General features: G+C 38.5%; 2 protein-coding genes across 2 annotated transcripts in view; both read left to right on the top strand.

The window, feature by feature from the left end:
- The window catches only part of LOC117832707 (carboxyl-terminal PDZ ligand of neuronal nitric oxide synthase protein-like), a 224,937-nt gene extending 217,858 nt beyond the window's left edge, over positions 1–7,079 (top strand). Inside the window, exon 13 of the mRNA XM_034711947.1 lies at positions 1,009–7,079. Coding sequence (XP_034567838.1) covers positions 1,009–1,633 — 625 coding nt within the window. The 3' untranslated portion in view covers positions 1,634–7,079. The remainder of the gene's footprint in view (positions 1–1,008) is intronic.
- A 5,903-nt stretch (positions 7,080–12,982) lies between these two features.
- On the top strand, positions 12,983–15,816 carry dnajc19 (DnaJ (Hsp40) homolog, subfamily C, member 19). The gene is made up of 6 exons (XM_034710016.1): positions 12,983–13,118; positions 13,414–13,465; positions 14,815–14,888; positions 15,065–15,144; positions 15,282–15,352; positions 15,624–15,816. Exons 1-6 carry the CDS (start codon positions 13,116–13,118, stop codon positions 15,689–15,691), a joined length of 348 nt encoding a protein of 115 aa, XP_034565907.1. The 5' UTR covers positions 12,983–13,115; the 3' UTR covers positions 15,692–15,816.
- The last annotated feature ends 74 nt before the right edge of the window (positions 15,817–15,890 follow it).

Here is a 15,890-nt window from a genome sequence, read left to right on the forward strand (position 1 = left end):
CTTTTCTGAAACTTTATTAAGTAATGCTTCAATATATGAAAATGTGTTAACATTTAGCAGTTGGCTGGACGATCGCATCCCTCACATCAAAACATTTGGAGTAAACTCTGTATAATTCCCACTGTTTAGTCTGCAGAAACATGAACTGACAGAAAGTGCGTTATTTTGAATGACTGTCTATATCAGAGAGCTAACACACTTTAGATTGTGACAATGGGACAATACTAAATAACCAGACGCTTACTGGGAACGTGCTTCAATGTCAGAGAATCCACAAGGGTGGAGTTTGGGATTGGGGCAAAGTCAAGTCAAATTTAGCGAAAACATTTTTACGCTAAAAATGATCAGGATGGGAGATTTCTTATGTACTCAGTAACCTCTTTCTGCACCAAAATGAGTAACAAATAGAAGACAATATAAAGGTGAATCCTTGACATCATTCCAGATGTTAAAACTGACATAAGTGTCAATGTTTTCATCTGCCATGTATCAACTATCCCTGATGGTTTGAAACATTAATATTAAAAACATCTCACTATAGACTCTTCTCTCTGTTGTGTTTTGGGTTGTAGGGGGGCCATGTTGTAGGGTACATTTTATAGGTGGTGTCACTATCTGAAGCTTAAATGAACCAAGCCTGAGTCTGTTGAACGTGGCACTGAGGTTCTGCTTGTGGATATAATGGGTGGTGGGAGCTGGCATAGAGGCGCCAGAGCTAAGTGCTAAGCCTCCCTGAGGTGCTGTGGGCCGAACTTAGTGAAACACCGTTGAGGGTAGGTGCCAAGTTGATAACCTTAGTGATATACTGGCTCTCCCTGCCCATCTATCTCAGGCTATGGGGGACTTTAGGAACTATGCGGTAGGCTATGTAACCTATCAGTAGAGAATATTGGTATGAGGGCATGATAGAATGTTTCTTCACTGAGTGCTTATCCTTCTTCTAAAAGCAAAAGCACCTTGTGTTTATATGAAATTCTCAGCCTTTACACTCTTTCTTCTCTCTTCCAGTCACATCTCCTCCTACGACTCCTTCCCTCGTCTGGACCCTCCGCCCCCGTCAGGGAAGAAGCGACTGCCTCGGGCTCTGAAAACCACCCAGGACATGATGATCTCCTCTGATCCTGTGGTCTCCTCTTCAGACGCTGTTGACACTTCCTCTTTCCTCTCCTCTCCTGAAAAGAAGCCGCTCATCATTGAAGAGGAGCAGCAGCGTGGGGAGAGGGAGGGAGAAGGGTCAGAAGAAATCACAAAAGCAGAAGAGAAAGTTGCTGCTGAGCTTGAGACGAGGGGAAGCAACAGTAATGTAGATGGAGCCATCGATGGAGGAGGAAACAATGTGGAAAACACAGAAGGAGGCGAGGAGGAGCATCAGACCCAGCTTCAGCTTTCTGTTCCAGACCTCATCAACAAAGATCCCCCCATGCTGGAGCCCCGAGCTAAACCCTGCGACGTCTGGCAGAAGGCTCCTGGGCCAGACTCCCGCCTGGCCTCCACCCCCCGCTCGGGGAAAACTCCCTGCCGCATCAGCCTGGGGGAGGAGGTCCTGCTGGGGAACGGCGCCCCCTGCAGTAAAGTAACCGGAGTGAGCACTGAAGACTCAGAGCACCACCCAGACCTGCTGTCCTTTGAGTGACAGGCAGCGCCGAGTCAGATACAAATTCAGTATGTCTCGAAAAGTTTCATTTTCAGCTCAAAAGGCTCATGAGATAATTCAAGCAGAAATATTCACTGCCACTTTTAAATATAGAACTCGTACTGCTCCGGGGTTTTTATTAAGGAAAGGGAACAAGTGCTTTCAGAAATCAGGACAGGGACCCAATCTGTTGCTTTTAAATGTTTTAGATAATTGGAAGAGGTCAAAGGTCACAGTAATGGCTGATTTAAGCTCAGACAGTTCTAGCTTGTTTCTAAAGAGAAGAACACGTGCAAGTGGAGAGAGAGGAACTGGGTTTGAGGTTTTTATGGTGCAGAGGGAATTCTAATTTTAGTATTTCAACACAAATCATAAGGATTATCATTTTATAACAATGTACATATTAAGTTAAAGCTTTTTAAGCAGGTTAATAACGTGTTATTTCTGCCTTAGGAACGCAGTAATTCTTCATGATCAATCCATTATCCATCCATTCATTATCTTGACTCAGGGTTGCAGTGGTTGGAGCTTATCCCAGCTGTCATTAGGTGAGAGGCGGGTGCACCCTGGACAGCCAGCCGCTCACAGGGCTGAGGGCTAGAGAATGAAATAATGAATGTAATAAGGTGTCCCTTTAAATGAGCTCAAAATGTAAAATCTAGTTATCTGATAGGCTGAAAAAAGAACTATAACTGAAAAATTAAGCATGATTATGATACTTCTATTTTAAAAAAGCCAATGGCTACACTACTGTTAACCTGTTAAATTTATATATGGACAGCTCATATTTTGTTATCAAGCTTTTTTTGCATTTTTTAAACCTTTTAAAGGGACATTTGTTGTTATGATCATACTGTAAGTCCATTTTACACAGAAGCTGCTACAAAGAAAAAAACAATAAACTAAAACAGGTTATATAGCAATAATTACATTCAGTATCGTCAAAGTTTTAGTTTGTAAAAGTTGAGAAGTGAGGGAAGTTGGGCGAAATAAGAGAGCGACAGAGGCAGAATGAATGTGGAGGTCTCAGAGATACGGAGGGTTTTGGCAGGGTTCACATCCAGTTCAGTTGGCACAACTACAGCAGCAGAGTCTGATCAGAAGCCGAGACCTTTTGACCCTCAGCTTCATCCATTTGAAAAACATCTGACCCATTTTTTGGTCCAGTGAGTTTTTTATTACAACACTAACAGAACTTGTCCCGTCCTACACTCGCTTTCGGCAGTGACTGACCCTGAAAGTGACCTTTCAGCGCTCCCAGTCAGTTTGAGAGTGTTTAAAAAACCTGAAAACGTAACTACTGCAACAACAACTGTTCAGCTATTTTAATTAATGTTTTTCATCACTTTTTGTCTCTGGAAGCCAATTCTGACTTATCTCCTGCAGAGAGATACAGAAAATCAAAATGAGAAGAAGTTAATTAGCTCCTCTTTTTTGGGCATGCATGTTTTCCTGATTTTTCAACAACAATTCTGCTCATATATTCACACCCTTTTTTTCACCTACTGCCAATGCCACGGATTTTCTGCACCTAGTTGCAGAGACCCTCAGGTCTCTGCTGTAGGGCATAAACAAATTAGTTCTCTACTCTTGCTGTGATGCAGACAGAAAATCCACTGTGTAGCATCTCTCCAAAAGATGGTCGGACACTGAAATTGATGTTATTAATATATATTTTAAATCCCTTAACAATGTAAGAGCTTATCTCTGCTATGGGGACTGTCTGCTAAACATCTTTACATCTTGTAGTTCTTTTAGCTGTTTATACAGTTATTCCCCCTGTACAATCAGCCAAAGTCCCTTTTGTGTCCTTTTAAATATAAGCCAAATAAAACCTGTTAATATTAAAACAGGAAATAAAGTAGCATATACAATATACAGTTTAAAGGTAAAATAAAAGCATCACAAATACCAGGTGTATGAGGCAATCCCACTTTCAGATTAAAACCATATAAACCCAAATGGTGGTGGTCGTTGAATTGGAAATACTAGTCCAACTAACTTCAGTCAACCGAGAAAAAGGCGCTGAGGTGGAGCTGAGGCGAGCCCTAAGCATCCAACAAGCAGCTACAATGTACCCATCTCTCTGTCAACTCAGCTGTGCCCAGTATTATGCAAATATATGGATACATCCAAGTCTTTATATAAACATTATGGATACATCATGAAAAAAAACATTCCCCGCACAGTGTATGCAAATAAAGAACTGAGTACCAAGTCCAAAACATTATTTGAACCAAGCTGTAAACATGTTTATTTGTGCTGTAAATTGAGTCATTTCAATAAGGGCTCTAATGAGGCTTCCTTTGCTTTTGAAGCCAGCCTCCTGTGGACACTCAAAGAACTGCAGTTTCTTGCACATCTGCGTTGGCTTAATTTTTCAACCCTTAATTGGATAACTTTTACAATACTTTACACATAGTTTACATGCATAAAAACAAGAGAGCTACTTGTCACAGGTAACATGTTTGATCGCCAAGAACCTAGCATCATCTTCTAAATGCCAACAGAATTCCTCCTTAACGGCTAATTCTGGGATGATGCATCATTTAAAAATGTATTACAGCCTATACTGTATGTTGTGTTTCTTAGCAAACATCTCAAGACTGTGAATGTTTCAACAAAGACCACATGATTTGTTTGCACTCATGATAAGAAAAAGACAAAAACTTGTTTTACCTTCAATCAGCCAAATACAGATAGAAACAAAACAGCATTTCTGTGGCTCTCAAGCCTTTTTAGTAAAAGAAAAAATAAGCCTTTCTTTGGACTGAGAATTGTTTCCAATTGTTGCTTTCTCAGAAAATGTCTCCTCCTGGACTGAAAGTGGATCCTGTCAAAACCCAGAGCAGACATGTACATGGATAGATGGTCAGATGGGTGGTATGTGGAGGGTGGGCTGCTGAAAGTTGTTTTTGAGAAAAGAGAAGCAGAGATAATGAGCTGTCAACAGAGAGAGATGAAAGAGGTGGATTTGAGTCATGTGAATAATTAAGTGACAGACCAAAGACACAAATTAGCGTCTCAGTCAGACAGGTTGCTTTTATCGCGCTGTGAAATCGCTCTGATAGTTAATCGTCTTCTACATTTAAGCTGAGCGCTGTCTGAGTGAAAATAAAAGAAGCAATAACCTTTACTGGAGGTATTTTTTTAAATTCTTTTTTTATTTTCGCTTCTCATGAAAGAGTTCAAACCAAAGGTAAAACAGTTCTAACAGCCTTTATGCTTGTTTAATCACAGAGAAAGATAACTCATAGAAAGACTGACAGATGTGTTGAGCTGGTTAATGGTGAGCTGACATTAACATCAGATATCATGCTGTTCTACCAATCAGTCTGTCCCCCTCTGTGTCGCTGCAGGTGGAGCAGAATCAAGCTGCAAAGCTTGTTTTAGCACAGTTAAAGTGCAAATATGTCTTTTTAAATCCCTACAATCCAAGCTTCTGTTCCTGACTCTTAAATGACCCAGTCTGCCGTAGTGGCCTCTGAAAGTGACCGCTGTGTCCTTGGAGGGATCAAGTGAGCCTCAGAAAAGAGACAGAAATCCTGGATGACACTGGGGTGAACACAGAGCCAGATGTAGCTGTGGTCATGTTGTGCCCGGCAGAGTGGGAGGAATGTGGAGCTGGACTCTGGTAGAAAGAGGGCTTTGTCTCTGTCTTTGTTGCACCAACAAGGAGTCCTCAAAGATTCCCATCACTATTAAAGTTTAAAACACAGCTAATGTACCCCAAAAAACATATTCCAGGTCCTGTCTGTGCACAATTTTTACCGCTTTTGCTAAAATGTGTTTACAGCCAGGTGTTTGAATTGTTACCAAGGACCTTTGGAAACAAACTCTGCTGTTAAGCTCTTCACATGACATCTTTTTGTGCTTTTGGAGAGACTCACTTTTATCATTCATGTGTGAGGCTGACAGATGTTTCAGTGAGTGGATATTTGCTAAACAAACCCATTCCCATTGCTAGTTACAGTAACACCAACATGGGAAAATGTTGTGAAGTCTGGGTGAACTGAACCAAGAGAGTTAAGAGCAAAAATGTCAAGAGGAGGAACAGCTGCTTGAATATGTTTGTGAAAATAAATGCACAAAAGCAGCCAGAGGCACCAACACAGATATGAAAATGAATATTTGACCCAAGCATTAGAAAATAAGATTCCATCTCCACTCAAAAACTGAAGAGTTTTCAAAATATTGGTTGGTTTTTTTTTGTGGTTTGACTTATTCAACTTGATTTTCCTAAAGTCCTAGACCTAGGACGATCAGAGCTGAAGTTTTGAGGGGGGAAAATCATTGTTTAACAGTTAGCATTCAGATAACCTGCTTTGTCAGGTCTCTGCGGCTGCTGTTTAATCAAGTCTGACTGACAGGCCTGATGCACGAGCAAAACAACAACGGAGAGAAAGAAAAAACCTCACATCTGTCATCCCATTCTCATTTTCACTGAGTAAGCACCCTTTATTTTGAACCAATGGGAATAGCACAAAATGCTTAACTCGTTGGAAATAAAAAAAAAAGGAAAACAAAGAATGTCTTCATAGTTCCAAAACTTCAAGAAAATGTAGACATTTTTTCCCCCTGCAACACTGAGGTTGTTCATTTGATTTGATCGGTCCCTCAGCTCAGAGGTAATCACTACACGGCTGAATAAACCCGGTATCAGAGAGGAAACCTTTCATACCACATCAGACTGACAGCAGCTGCTTGTTTTGAGTCAGAAGCTAAAAGCAATAAGAGCCTGAGTGAATGCTCAGAGGGCGTCAGATTGTCTGAAATGCAACACTTCTTTTTTTTCTTTGAGCAGAATCAAAAGTTAAGAGAAGAGAAGTTCAAAGCATTTTAAGACAATCACAGCAGCTCTGTTCTATTAAAATGCATTTATAACCACTAAAGCTGATATATTTTGTATTCTATGATGAAGGAACAGTGGTGTACATTTTATGAAAGATTTTATATCACTCTTTTTATGATAATTGTGAATATACAAATTTGTTTTGGCTCTAACAAATGAAGGAAAGTGATTTATTTCAATATACTTATAGAATCTAGATATTAGAGTTTGATTAAAGAAACATGATCCTGCTTTTTTTAGAGATATATATGCTGTTGAATCTGTTGCATGTAAATCTGGTCGACTTAATTTCAGTCAGTTATGATGAATGAAGGAATTTAAATGCTGCACATAACAGACTCTTTGCATACACAGCATGAAACAGACTGCTGAAACAAATCTGGGATGTACTCTTTTTATCGATTGTATCTGAAAACCTGCAAAGTTCATGATTTCTTTCCTATTTTTTATGTAATGAAAGTATGCTACAAAAATCCAAATGGATGATTTCTTTGTTTTATTTTCTAAATGTATCTTTTTTTATGTGGGGATGTAATAACTCCTGTAATGATTGTAATCTTTTAAAATATCTTGAAATAGATGCTAATGATGACCTTTGTGTTGTGTGTTTGAGTCTTTGTAAAACAAATTATGTCACTTTTTTCCTTCCTGTTTATTTTGGGCATATCCTGTCTTTGCTCGTGTCATCCCTGCAGCCGGCCTCCTGCTCAGCCCTGCCAGAAAACATCCTGTTTTGGCGGAGCTGATGTCCTCCTCAGTTTTAGCACTTTTTTTTCTCGTCTGAATCTGTGTCAGTCTTTGAAACAGACAGGCTCTTGTGTGTCCTCCCTCTGAGTGATTGACGGTCTGTGTTTGGAGACAGCATTGGAGGAATTTCTGAGTGGAAGCTGCTCTGATGTTTAATTCATCTGTGTTTGTCCTAAATCATGAAATTCCTCGCCCTCCTCTTGTCGGCCCTGCGTGTCGCCGACCTTGTGTTTGTTGTTGAGTAGAGATGAGTTAGAGCCCGACAGGAATACGGCTGAAAGTGGAAATGACTGCAGGGGGAGCGGGTTTATTTACCTAACATCCACATAAGTGGTGTAAACAGCTGATCAGCTTCGACACCCAGGTCATGTCACTACTAAATAATTCAAACATAATGCATTTATTCATTCTCTACAAAGGAATCTGGGTCTACATGCAAAATGAATCAGCAAGTGTTTGAGACGGACGCCTGAGTGAAGTCTTTATAACCAGGCATAGTTCAAACATCATTATGAATGTCCCAGCAAGAGTTTCTTGGTTCATTTGTGGATGGAAGGGTTCTCCGAATCCAAAAACATCCCACTGAAAAAGTTCAAGTTCTTTAGCAAACACAGTAACACATTTCTCAAACAAGTTTCTTAAACAGTTACCACAACTATGAGACCTTAACTTTTGTAAAGTAGATGAAGACTACAAAGTAGAAAATATATTTTAGTATAAAGCCCCTGATTTTCAAAAGTCAAAGATTTTATCATGTGTGCACAAGATAATTAACTTTTCCCCTTTAATAACAATTTGTGCGCACAAGATAAATATTTGTTCCCATTTGATGATTAAAGTGTGCACACGTTATTTTCTTGTGTGCACCATATTCAAAATTTTACTTTTTAGTACATCAGAGAATCTGTATTTAAAGGCTTGCAATAAGAAGATTATTTAGAAAGAGTCAAAATGGAAACAGCACAGGCAAATATATCCCCACTTTTTGTTCCTAGGATGGGTCAAGGTAAAAATAAATTTAAAAAAACAATGGCTTTAGGACACCATTGGCCTGGTGGTCTAAGCACACGCCCCATACACAGAAGCTATAGCCCTCATCGCAGAGGTCGCAGGTTCGATTCCAGCCTCGACCATTGACTGTATGTCCTCCCCCACTCTCTGCTCCCCACATTTCCTGTCTCTCTTCAGCTGTCATTTCCTCTGCCTCTCTTCCTGTCCATCAAAGGTGAAAAAGCCCAAAAATATAACTTAAAAAAAAAAATGCATCCTATGTTTCCCAGAATGCAGTCTTGGAAACCATTGAATATTGTGTGATAATGATTTAGCCAGTGGGAGTGAAGGATAACTTCTCGAGGCTTGCAAAGTAGCCAGTAGCTAACAATTAAGGACCAAGGACTTCTAGCTAACACTCCCATTCCTGTGCGTTCTTTGTTTACAGTCTGATTAGCAGCCTGAATGGAGCTGGTAAGTAACATCTAACAGGGGTTATGAGCTGCACCCTCACATCGCTATATTTTTATATTCATCATTTAAAGCTAAATTATTGTTTCATGATGTGTTCCAGGATTTGATTATGATTTACGCCTCTTTTGCCCTCCACCTAGATTGTTTTGTAGCTTGCAGAAAATATCTTCTTAGGTACTAGTGGATGATATTCCTTTTGTCAATTGAGCAACATTGAACAGTTAGGACTGAGCATGCTTTGGTTGTTTGCAGGAAGCACAAGAGACAGAAAACTGATATGCATCTTCCTCCCCAAATGGATATCACTGGAAGACAATGGAGCCTTATATTTATCAATACAAATAATAATCTGCATGTGAAGGCAGATAGGAATCAGGTCTTAGATGAGTATCGAATGAAATAATACTCCTGTGTCTCAAGTTGCTTGTTGGGAATTCAGCAAACAGAAAGGAGACACATTGCCCAGATACCTGGTATCAGTTTGTGTGTCCAGTTATCGGAATAACTGTCTTCTCTGGAAGCCCTCAAATGCTGGCCTTGTCCAAACTTCAGACATGTGTCCTTTCTTCTGTTTGAGTGCTTCACATCTCTCATTCCAACACGAGCTGTCTGTGAGAAATTGAGGTAATCCCCATGACAACAGTGTGAAGTCCTCAAGGTTTTGTCTCAGCTACAGGAAATCTCACTTCAGGATGTAGAAGAATGGATCCAACTGTTTTCACCGGCTGAGCTTGAATTAAAAACAGTATTGTTGACACACTACTTGTGTCAAAGAGGTGCTCCACTGTGTGTTGTTATTTATGTCATTTTGTAATTTGTATAAGTGAGAGCTAGGCACAGGGCAGACAGGTAAAACAGCACAGCACTCACACAGAGCGTCCTCGGTGTAAACAAAAGAGTTCTTGAAATGGTGAACTTTTAGAGAGCCGTGAAATAAATGAGTAGTCCTTGCAGTTGTAAAAATAAGGCCCACTTTGTGACCTACTAAAGGTTGTAACTTTCATGGAATGTACAAAACACATTTTATAATTGGAGGAACCAGCCAGCATTGTAACTTGCCTCTCTTTTTCATGTCTTTGGCTTTCTACGACAGAGCGAGGGATTAGCAGAGTCTGCTCATCGAGGTGGAACTCTGTGATTCAGCAGATTAGGAGGTGAATGTCAAATGGATGAAAATATGGAAACAGCAGAACCATGATAACCATCAGTTTCTCCGTCTATTTATCATCTCTATGTGTGAAGCGAGTAAAGCTGTAGATGCAAATTTACAGCTGAGGAAGCAAGGTTTTAGAAGCAGATAAAAGCTTAAAAGAATGAACTCAAATATAAAACTTCCTGTCTCCTCTCCATTCACTAACCCCAGTGATATACAGTAGCTGTGTGGCCTGTTAGCTTTATTCAATGTCCCTTTGGGTTCGCCCTAGCGACTGTACGTGCTAAATTGCACTTAACCTTAAAACTTTAAAGTGTCACTGCAAAGAGTGATTTAAAGAAGCAGTTACTTCTAGTAAAAGCGTTATCCATTTTTTTTAAACTAGAAGAAGAAACTGTATGTTTCAGAGTCAGCAGTTTTTATGTCTAGCCTAATTAAGAATGAGCAGTAGCTTTACATTTAAGCTAACCGACAAGTATTAACTTTAGCATTTGTAGTCCGAATTGTACTGTTTTCTGGGACTGTAATATGGTTTAAAATCGTAATTTATTATAATTATTTGTCGACAATGGTTTTTAACAATTGTTGGCCACATGAATTATTTTAATTCGCTTAACTTACTTCTGAGTAAACTGTCTGTTAGCTAGCTTTGTTAGCTCTAACAGTTACAGTTGAATTGTAGGTACAATTATATTAGTATATAATATATAAATTTCTTCTTCTTCTTCTTCTTCTTCTTCTTCTTCTTCTTCTTCTTCTTCTTCTTCTTCTTCTTCTTCTTCTTCTTCTTCTTCTTCTTCTTCTTCTTCTTCTTCTTCTTCTTCTCCCGGACTAATAAAATCTAATCATATTATAAAACTTAATTCAAAATGAACACACACATGAAACATAGTGGTTTCATGCGTTAAAATCTTTCTGAAACAAAACAATGTGTTAGAGTAAAATCTGGGAAACTCTGATATGGCCCCTCAGGCTGTTCCGATGCAAGTTTGATGAACTGATGAACAGTGGGTCTATATACTGCTACTGGGGATATAAAAGTACTGATATCTAAGATTTGGACAAGAGCTTGCTTGTTGTGGGGGTGTACATCAATTTCATACAGAGTACTGCTTTGAGCATTAGTTTCACTTTCATAGGTTATAAGCCAAATATGCTGTAAAGTAGTCCGTTCAGTATACAGAACTATTGACAGTTTAGTGAGCAAAAATGGCGGCTTAATCTACCCCTGAACTAAGTAAACATTTTCCTTAGGTTTCTTGGTTCTTTGATTTGTGCCTACTACAGACACCGCTATAATCCAGAACAACAAACAGTCCCGTCCATAGTGTGCCATCGTATTTCTCTCTTTATTTCTCATTTACAGGCAGCTCTCTTGGCCTTCAGGAGTCAGGTTGAGCATTAGTCACTGCCAGCTGGTCAGATGGAGTCCTTATCAGGTTTATTGATCAGCATGGGGAAAGATTAGAGTCCTCTGTTTGTGGGTGTGTGAGAGAGAAAAGTTGAGGACAACCCAATCAAGCACCACAAAGCCTCAAAACTTCTCAACCCACACATGAAGAAAACAAAGAATCTGATCGTTAAAGTTGCTGCTGTTGACTGACTTACAAAAAGCCACAGCCCAAGATTTCTTCTTCTTTTTTAACAATGAATTTTGTCTAACTATATTCAGCTGAGGATAGTTGCTTTTTCATCCATGCCTATAAGGAGGCAAAGAAAGGATCCATGCCACCCTAAATTTCATGTAAACCATTTAAGCTTATGTCAAGTATTAACATACATGAACCCCACTGATTGTTCATGTAAGTATACGGCAAAGTAGTTAATCTGGTAACCTCAAAAATGTTTACTGAAAATACTTTTGGATAGAAGTTCTATAAAACAATTAAAAAGAACAGTTAAGTTAGTTTTTTTTTATGTTTCCTTATCAGAGATTATACTTAAATGGACTATATAAGTAATATAGACATACAAGGAGTAGATGTATAACTGACCCATATGCTGCCCTATCCTAAATGAAAGAGATGAGGACGATAGTCTGAGAGCAGAATGATATCCTGAGACAAACAGCACCATCTGCTGAATGACTGATAGAAGTACAAATACAGATCCATTATCAAACTACATGGAAAGTGATGTTTAGAACATCTCTCAAATGTCAAACAAATGCATTTTAAATATACTCTCTGACAACGTGGCACCAAATCTAGACTCTCCATAATTTACATTTACAATGTTTGTACTTTAAGTCACGTGCATAATATTTGCATTCAGGTTATTGAACTATTCAACTTAATTATGCATTATTATTATTAGTTATACCATTGGACGTGTGTTTTGTCTGGTAAAGCTCGAGATGTGTATTCTTCACTGACTTTAGAGAAAAGCGATATGTTAATTTATAGTTAGTGGTAGTAGAGTATAATATGTGTATTTTTTTTATTTTTTATTATTCAAGAGTAAAGGTGTTCATAAAGGCTACAGGTAGTAGAAGACAGTAACACATAAATCAAGTGAAGACAGATTAAATAAGATAAACATATCATACATACAGAAGACAGGACAACAACACAATATATATAAAGTAAATACACTTATGACAACACCTATTACGTGTATATATAAAGTAAAAACACTCATAACAAAACAAAAACCAAACTTATACAGAAATTTGTAAATAATTGTTTATAGGCGTCTCAGGGAAAATGGTGCTATAATAGTTCATGAATTTGATGCATTTTTCAGTCATTGACTAAAAGAAATGAGTTATTAAGGGACTTGAATTCTAGAAGGAAAATTGAAAGCTTCGGAAATGACTGAGAATTTATATTTGTGAATGGAAAACTTGGCATATAGTATAATGAAGTTTATATGTTCAAGAGCAATATTTTCCTTGTTATCATAGTAACAAACAATCGTATCGTTTTTGCAAAAGTTGCACTCATTCTCAATATCTGTAAACTTAGTGATGAGGCTGTTAACAGGGTACATTTTATGTAGTATTTTGAAGTCTACCTTTCTTAGCTTTGCTTGTGATACAATATCTATAAGGCATAATCATTTTATAATCCTATGGTATAATCACAGACTGTATAATCTGTATATAAGCGTCAGAACGGAGGAGGAGGAGCCAGGGTTTGTTGGAGTTTTACGACAGCTCTCTCACACTTTCCGGCACAAACACATGAACGCCTGTGCTACGAAAACATGAGAGGTCAAAAGTTATGGTCGTAGAGTTGTATAAGTACGAAACGTAACACACAACTATGGTAGGTCTGGCTTCATATTCATTAACTCTTAGGGTTATCTAAAAATGATGCATGCATGTCAGTAGTTTGCTGAAAACACAGATAAGGATAATTTTGTTAAAGCTAAGCTAAAGGTTAGCTTAACTACCAAGTGAATGATCAACCACGACGTAAACACAAATGGCTAACATTTGGTTTACTACAGTAATTACAGCTTACTTTAGCTGTATTGTCTTCGCTGTAGCTACAGCTTCGTCATTTGTTTACATTGCAATCCTCGCACATGTTTTTAGTTTGTGTTGTCTCTGTTTTTCAGGCCAGTTCCATGGTGGCAGTGGGACTGGCTCTGGCAGCAGCTGGATTTGCAGGTGAGTAAGTCCAAGGTTGTTAACAAGTTGATACACATATTACTAACCTTGCAATAATAGAGTGTGGAAAGTGATCAACACACCTTGCGACAAATCCCCTTGCCATATGAACCAGTTCAAAGTAGGTGTCTTATTAGCAATGTCTGAATTGAAGTCTATGAATTAATGTATATTTGAGAGCATGTGTTTCATAACATGGCATGCAATCTGATGGTTTATAATGCACTGAATGGTTTAGGCCCAAAATACATTGCTGATCTGCTGCTACTGTATGAACCATCTGGACCTCTGAGGTCATCAAGTACTGATCTGCTTCAGTCCAGAGAGTCAGAAGGAAACATGGTGAAGCAGCGTTTAGTCATACTGCACCACATATTTGGAACACACTCCCTGAAAGCTGTAGGTTCGCTCCAACTCTCACCTCTTTTAAATCAATGACTGACATATTTGACACTGCCTTGCTATCTTAGCTTATTTTAACTCGCTTTAAATGCAATTTTTAAATTTACTTTTAATATATTTCTAATTATCCTTTCCTTTTCTATGTTTCATTGTATTTGTCATTTTAAATGTGCTCTTTTATGCGTGTCTGAATGTTTCCAATGCTTTTAATGTTTTAATGTAAAGCACATTGAGTTGCCCTCGTGTATGAAATGCACTATACAAATAAAGTTGCCTTGACTTGCAATCATGTTTAAAATAATGAAGAGAAGTTTAGCTGTATTTCACTATAATTACATCTGACAGGTTGTGGAATTGATTATATGATCAAATGGGTAAACATTGACAAACGTTTCCCATTGAAACTGAATCCCCAAATAAAACTGTCAAAATGATTGCAGTTCTGTAAAATAACATCAGGTTTTGTCCATTAAACAACTGTTGTATGCGTTTTGGTCACATTTGCCCTATCATGGCATCATCAATATGGGGAAAACAGATATGATATTGATCTAAAAAATATCTATCAACCTCACTCAATTTGTTTCCGTGTTTACAGCTAGACAGTATAGTCAATAAAGCTACATAAATAACTGACAGCTTGCTGGATCATAATATTAATGTTGTGATTTGGTTAAGGCTGATCTCAAAAGAGCAGAAGCTGAATTTTGTTATGAAAGTGAAATGTTTGACAGAACAGTATTATGATGCCAAGGCCTATAAATCTTGTGCTTCACATGTAAGGAAAAAAACCCCCAAAAAAACATGTTTGTTTGGCAGGGAACAAAAAAATGTCAGATACATTTTAAGGGAAAATGAAAATGTGGTGCTAAATGAATCATCCCATTTCATTGAACCCTTTTATTTGATAAAATATGCTGCTTGCTTCCCCTTTATTTGTCTATCAGGTCGCTATGCCATGCAGGCCATGAAGCAGATGGAGCCTCAGGTGAAACAGGCCCTCCAGAGCTTCCCCAAGACAGTAAGAGAGAAAACCTGCACACAACACGACATTGTGAAAAGTATAGAAAGTATAGAAGTTTGTAGCTATTTACCTCTTGGTCTCTCACTGAACTTCAAGTAGTAAATGTTTATGTTCTTGTGGAACCACCTGGCAAACACATCAGTATGAGCTGTTAACTGTTTGTGTTGTTTCAGGCTTTTGGAGGAGGGTACTACCGAGGCGGATTTGAACCAAAGATGAACAAAAGAGAAGCGACCCTGGTTTTAGGTGTCAGGTATGTTGCTGTACATCCAAGGTCCCAAAGGATTAGGTCTATGCTGCATGACTGTGTGTGTTGCTTTTGTTTAGCAACAGTGTTATTTACACTAATTGTTGAGTTATTATTTATTTTTAACACTTCTATTTTTTCAGCCCCACAGCCAACAAGAGTAAAATCAGAGAAGCACATAGAAAACTGATGATCCTGAACCATCCAGACAGAGGTATGTTGATTACTAAAGCATCTATACATTTTGTGGAGGGTACAACAACGTCCCAGAGAGATTGATGATAAAGATAATGCTTGTATCTGCTTTGTTTTTGCAAGTATAGAGAGTATGCAACACTGAACATGTCAATGTCAAACATTCAGTTCCACTATGAAGTGATGGTTGCAAATATCATAAGTAGTATTGTAGACTTCTCTGCCTTCAGCCGAACTGTCTGATGCTTAATCATGGAGCCTGTGTCCGTGTGTGTGTGTGTGTGTCAAAGGTGGATCTCCCTACCTTGCAGCAAAGATAAACGAAGCAAAGGATTTGATGGACGGCCAGACAAAGTGAAGACACTGGTGTTGACATAAACTGGATCTCACACTGATCTCCTACACGCTGTTGCACACTGACTTACTCGAGTGACTTTTCTATCTGATTCTTCTCAAATAAAATCACTATGTATAAATTGTTAATGAAGTTTTCCCTCATTGTTATGTTGTTGTAGAAAAATGTGCTTTGTGTACTTTTATGGGACACTTCAAGACTT

Source organism: Notolabrus celidotus, chromosome 2 (genome assembly GCF_009762535.1).
Source record: "Notolabrus celidotus isolate fNotCel1 chromosome 2, fNotCel1.pri, whole genome shotgun sequence".
NCBI classification, from domain to species: Eukaryota; Metazoa; Chordata; class Actinopteri; order Labriformes; family Labridae; genus Notolabrus; species Notolabrus celidotus.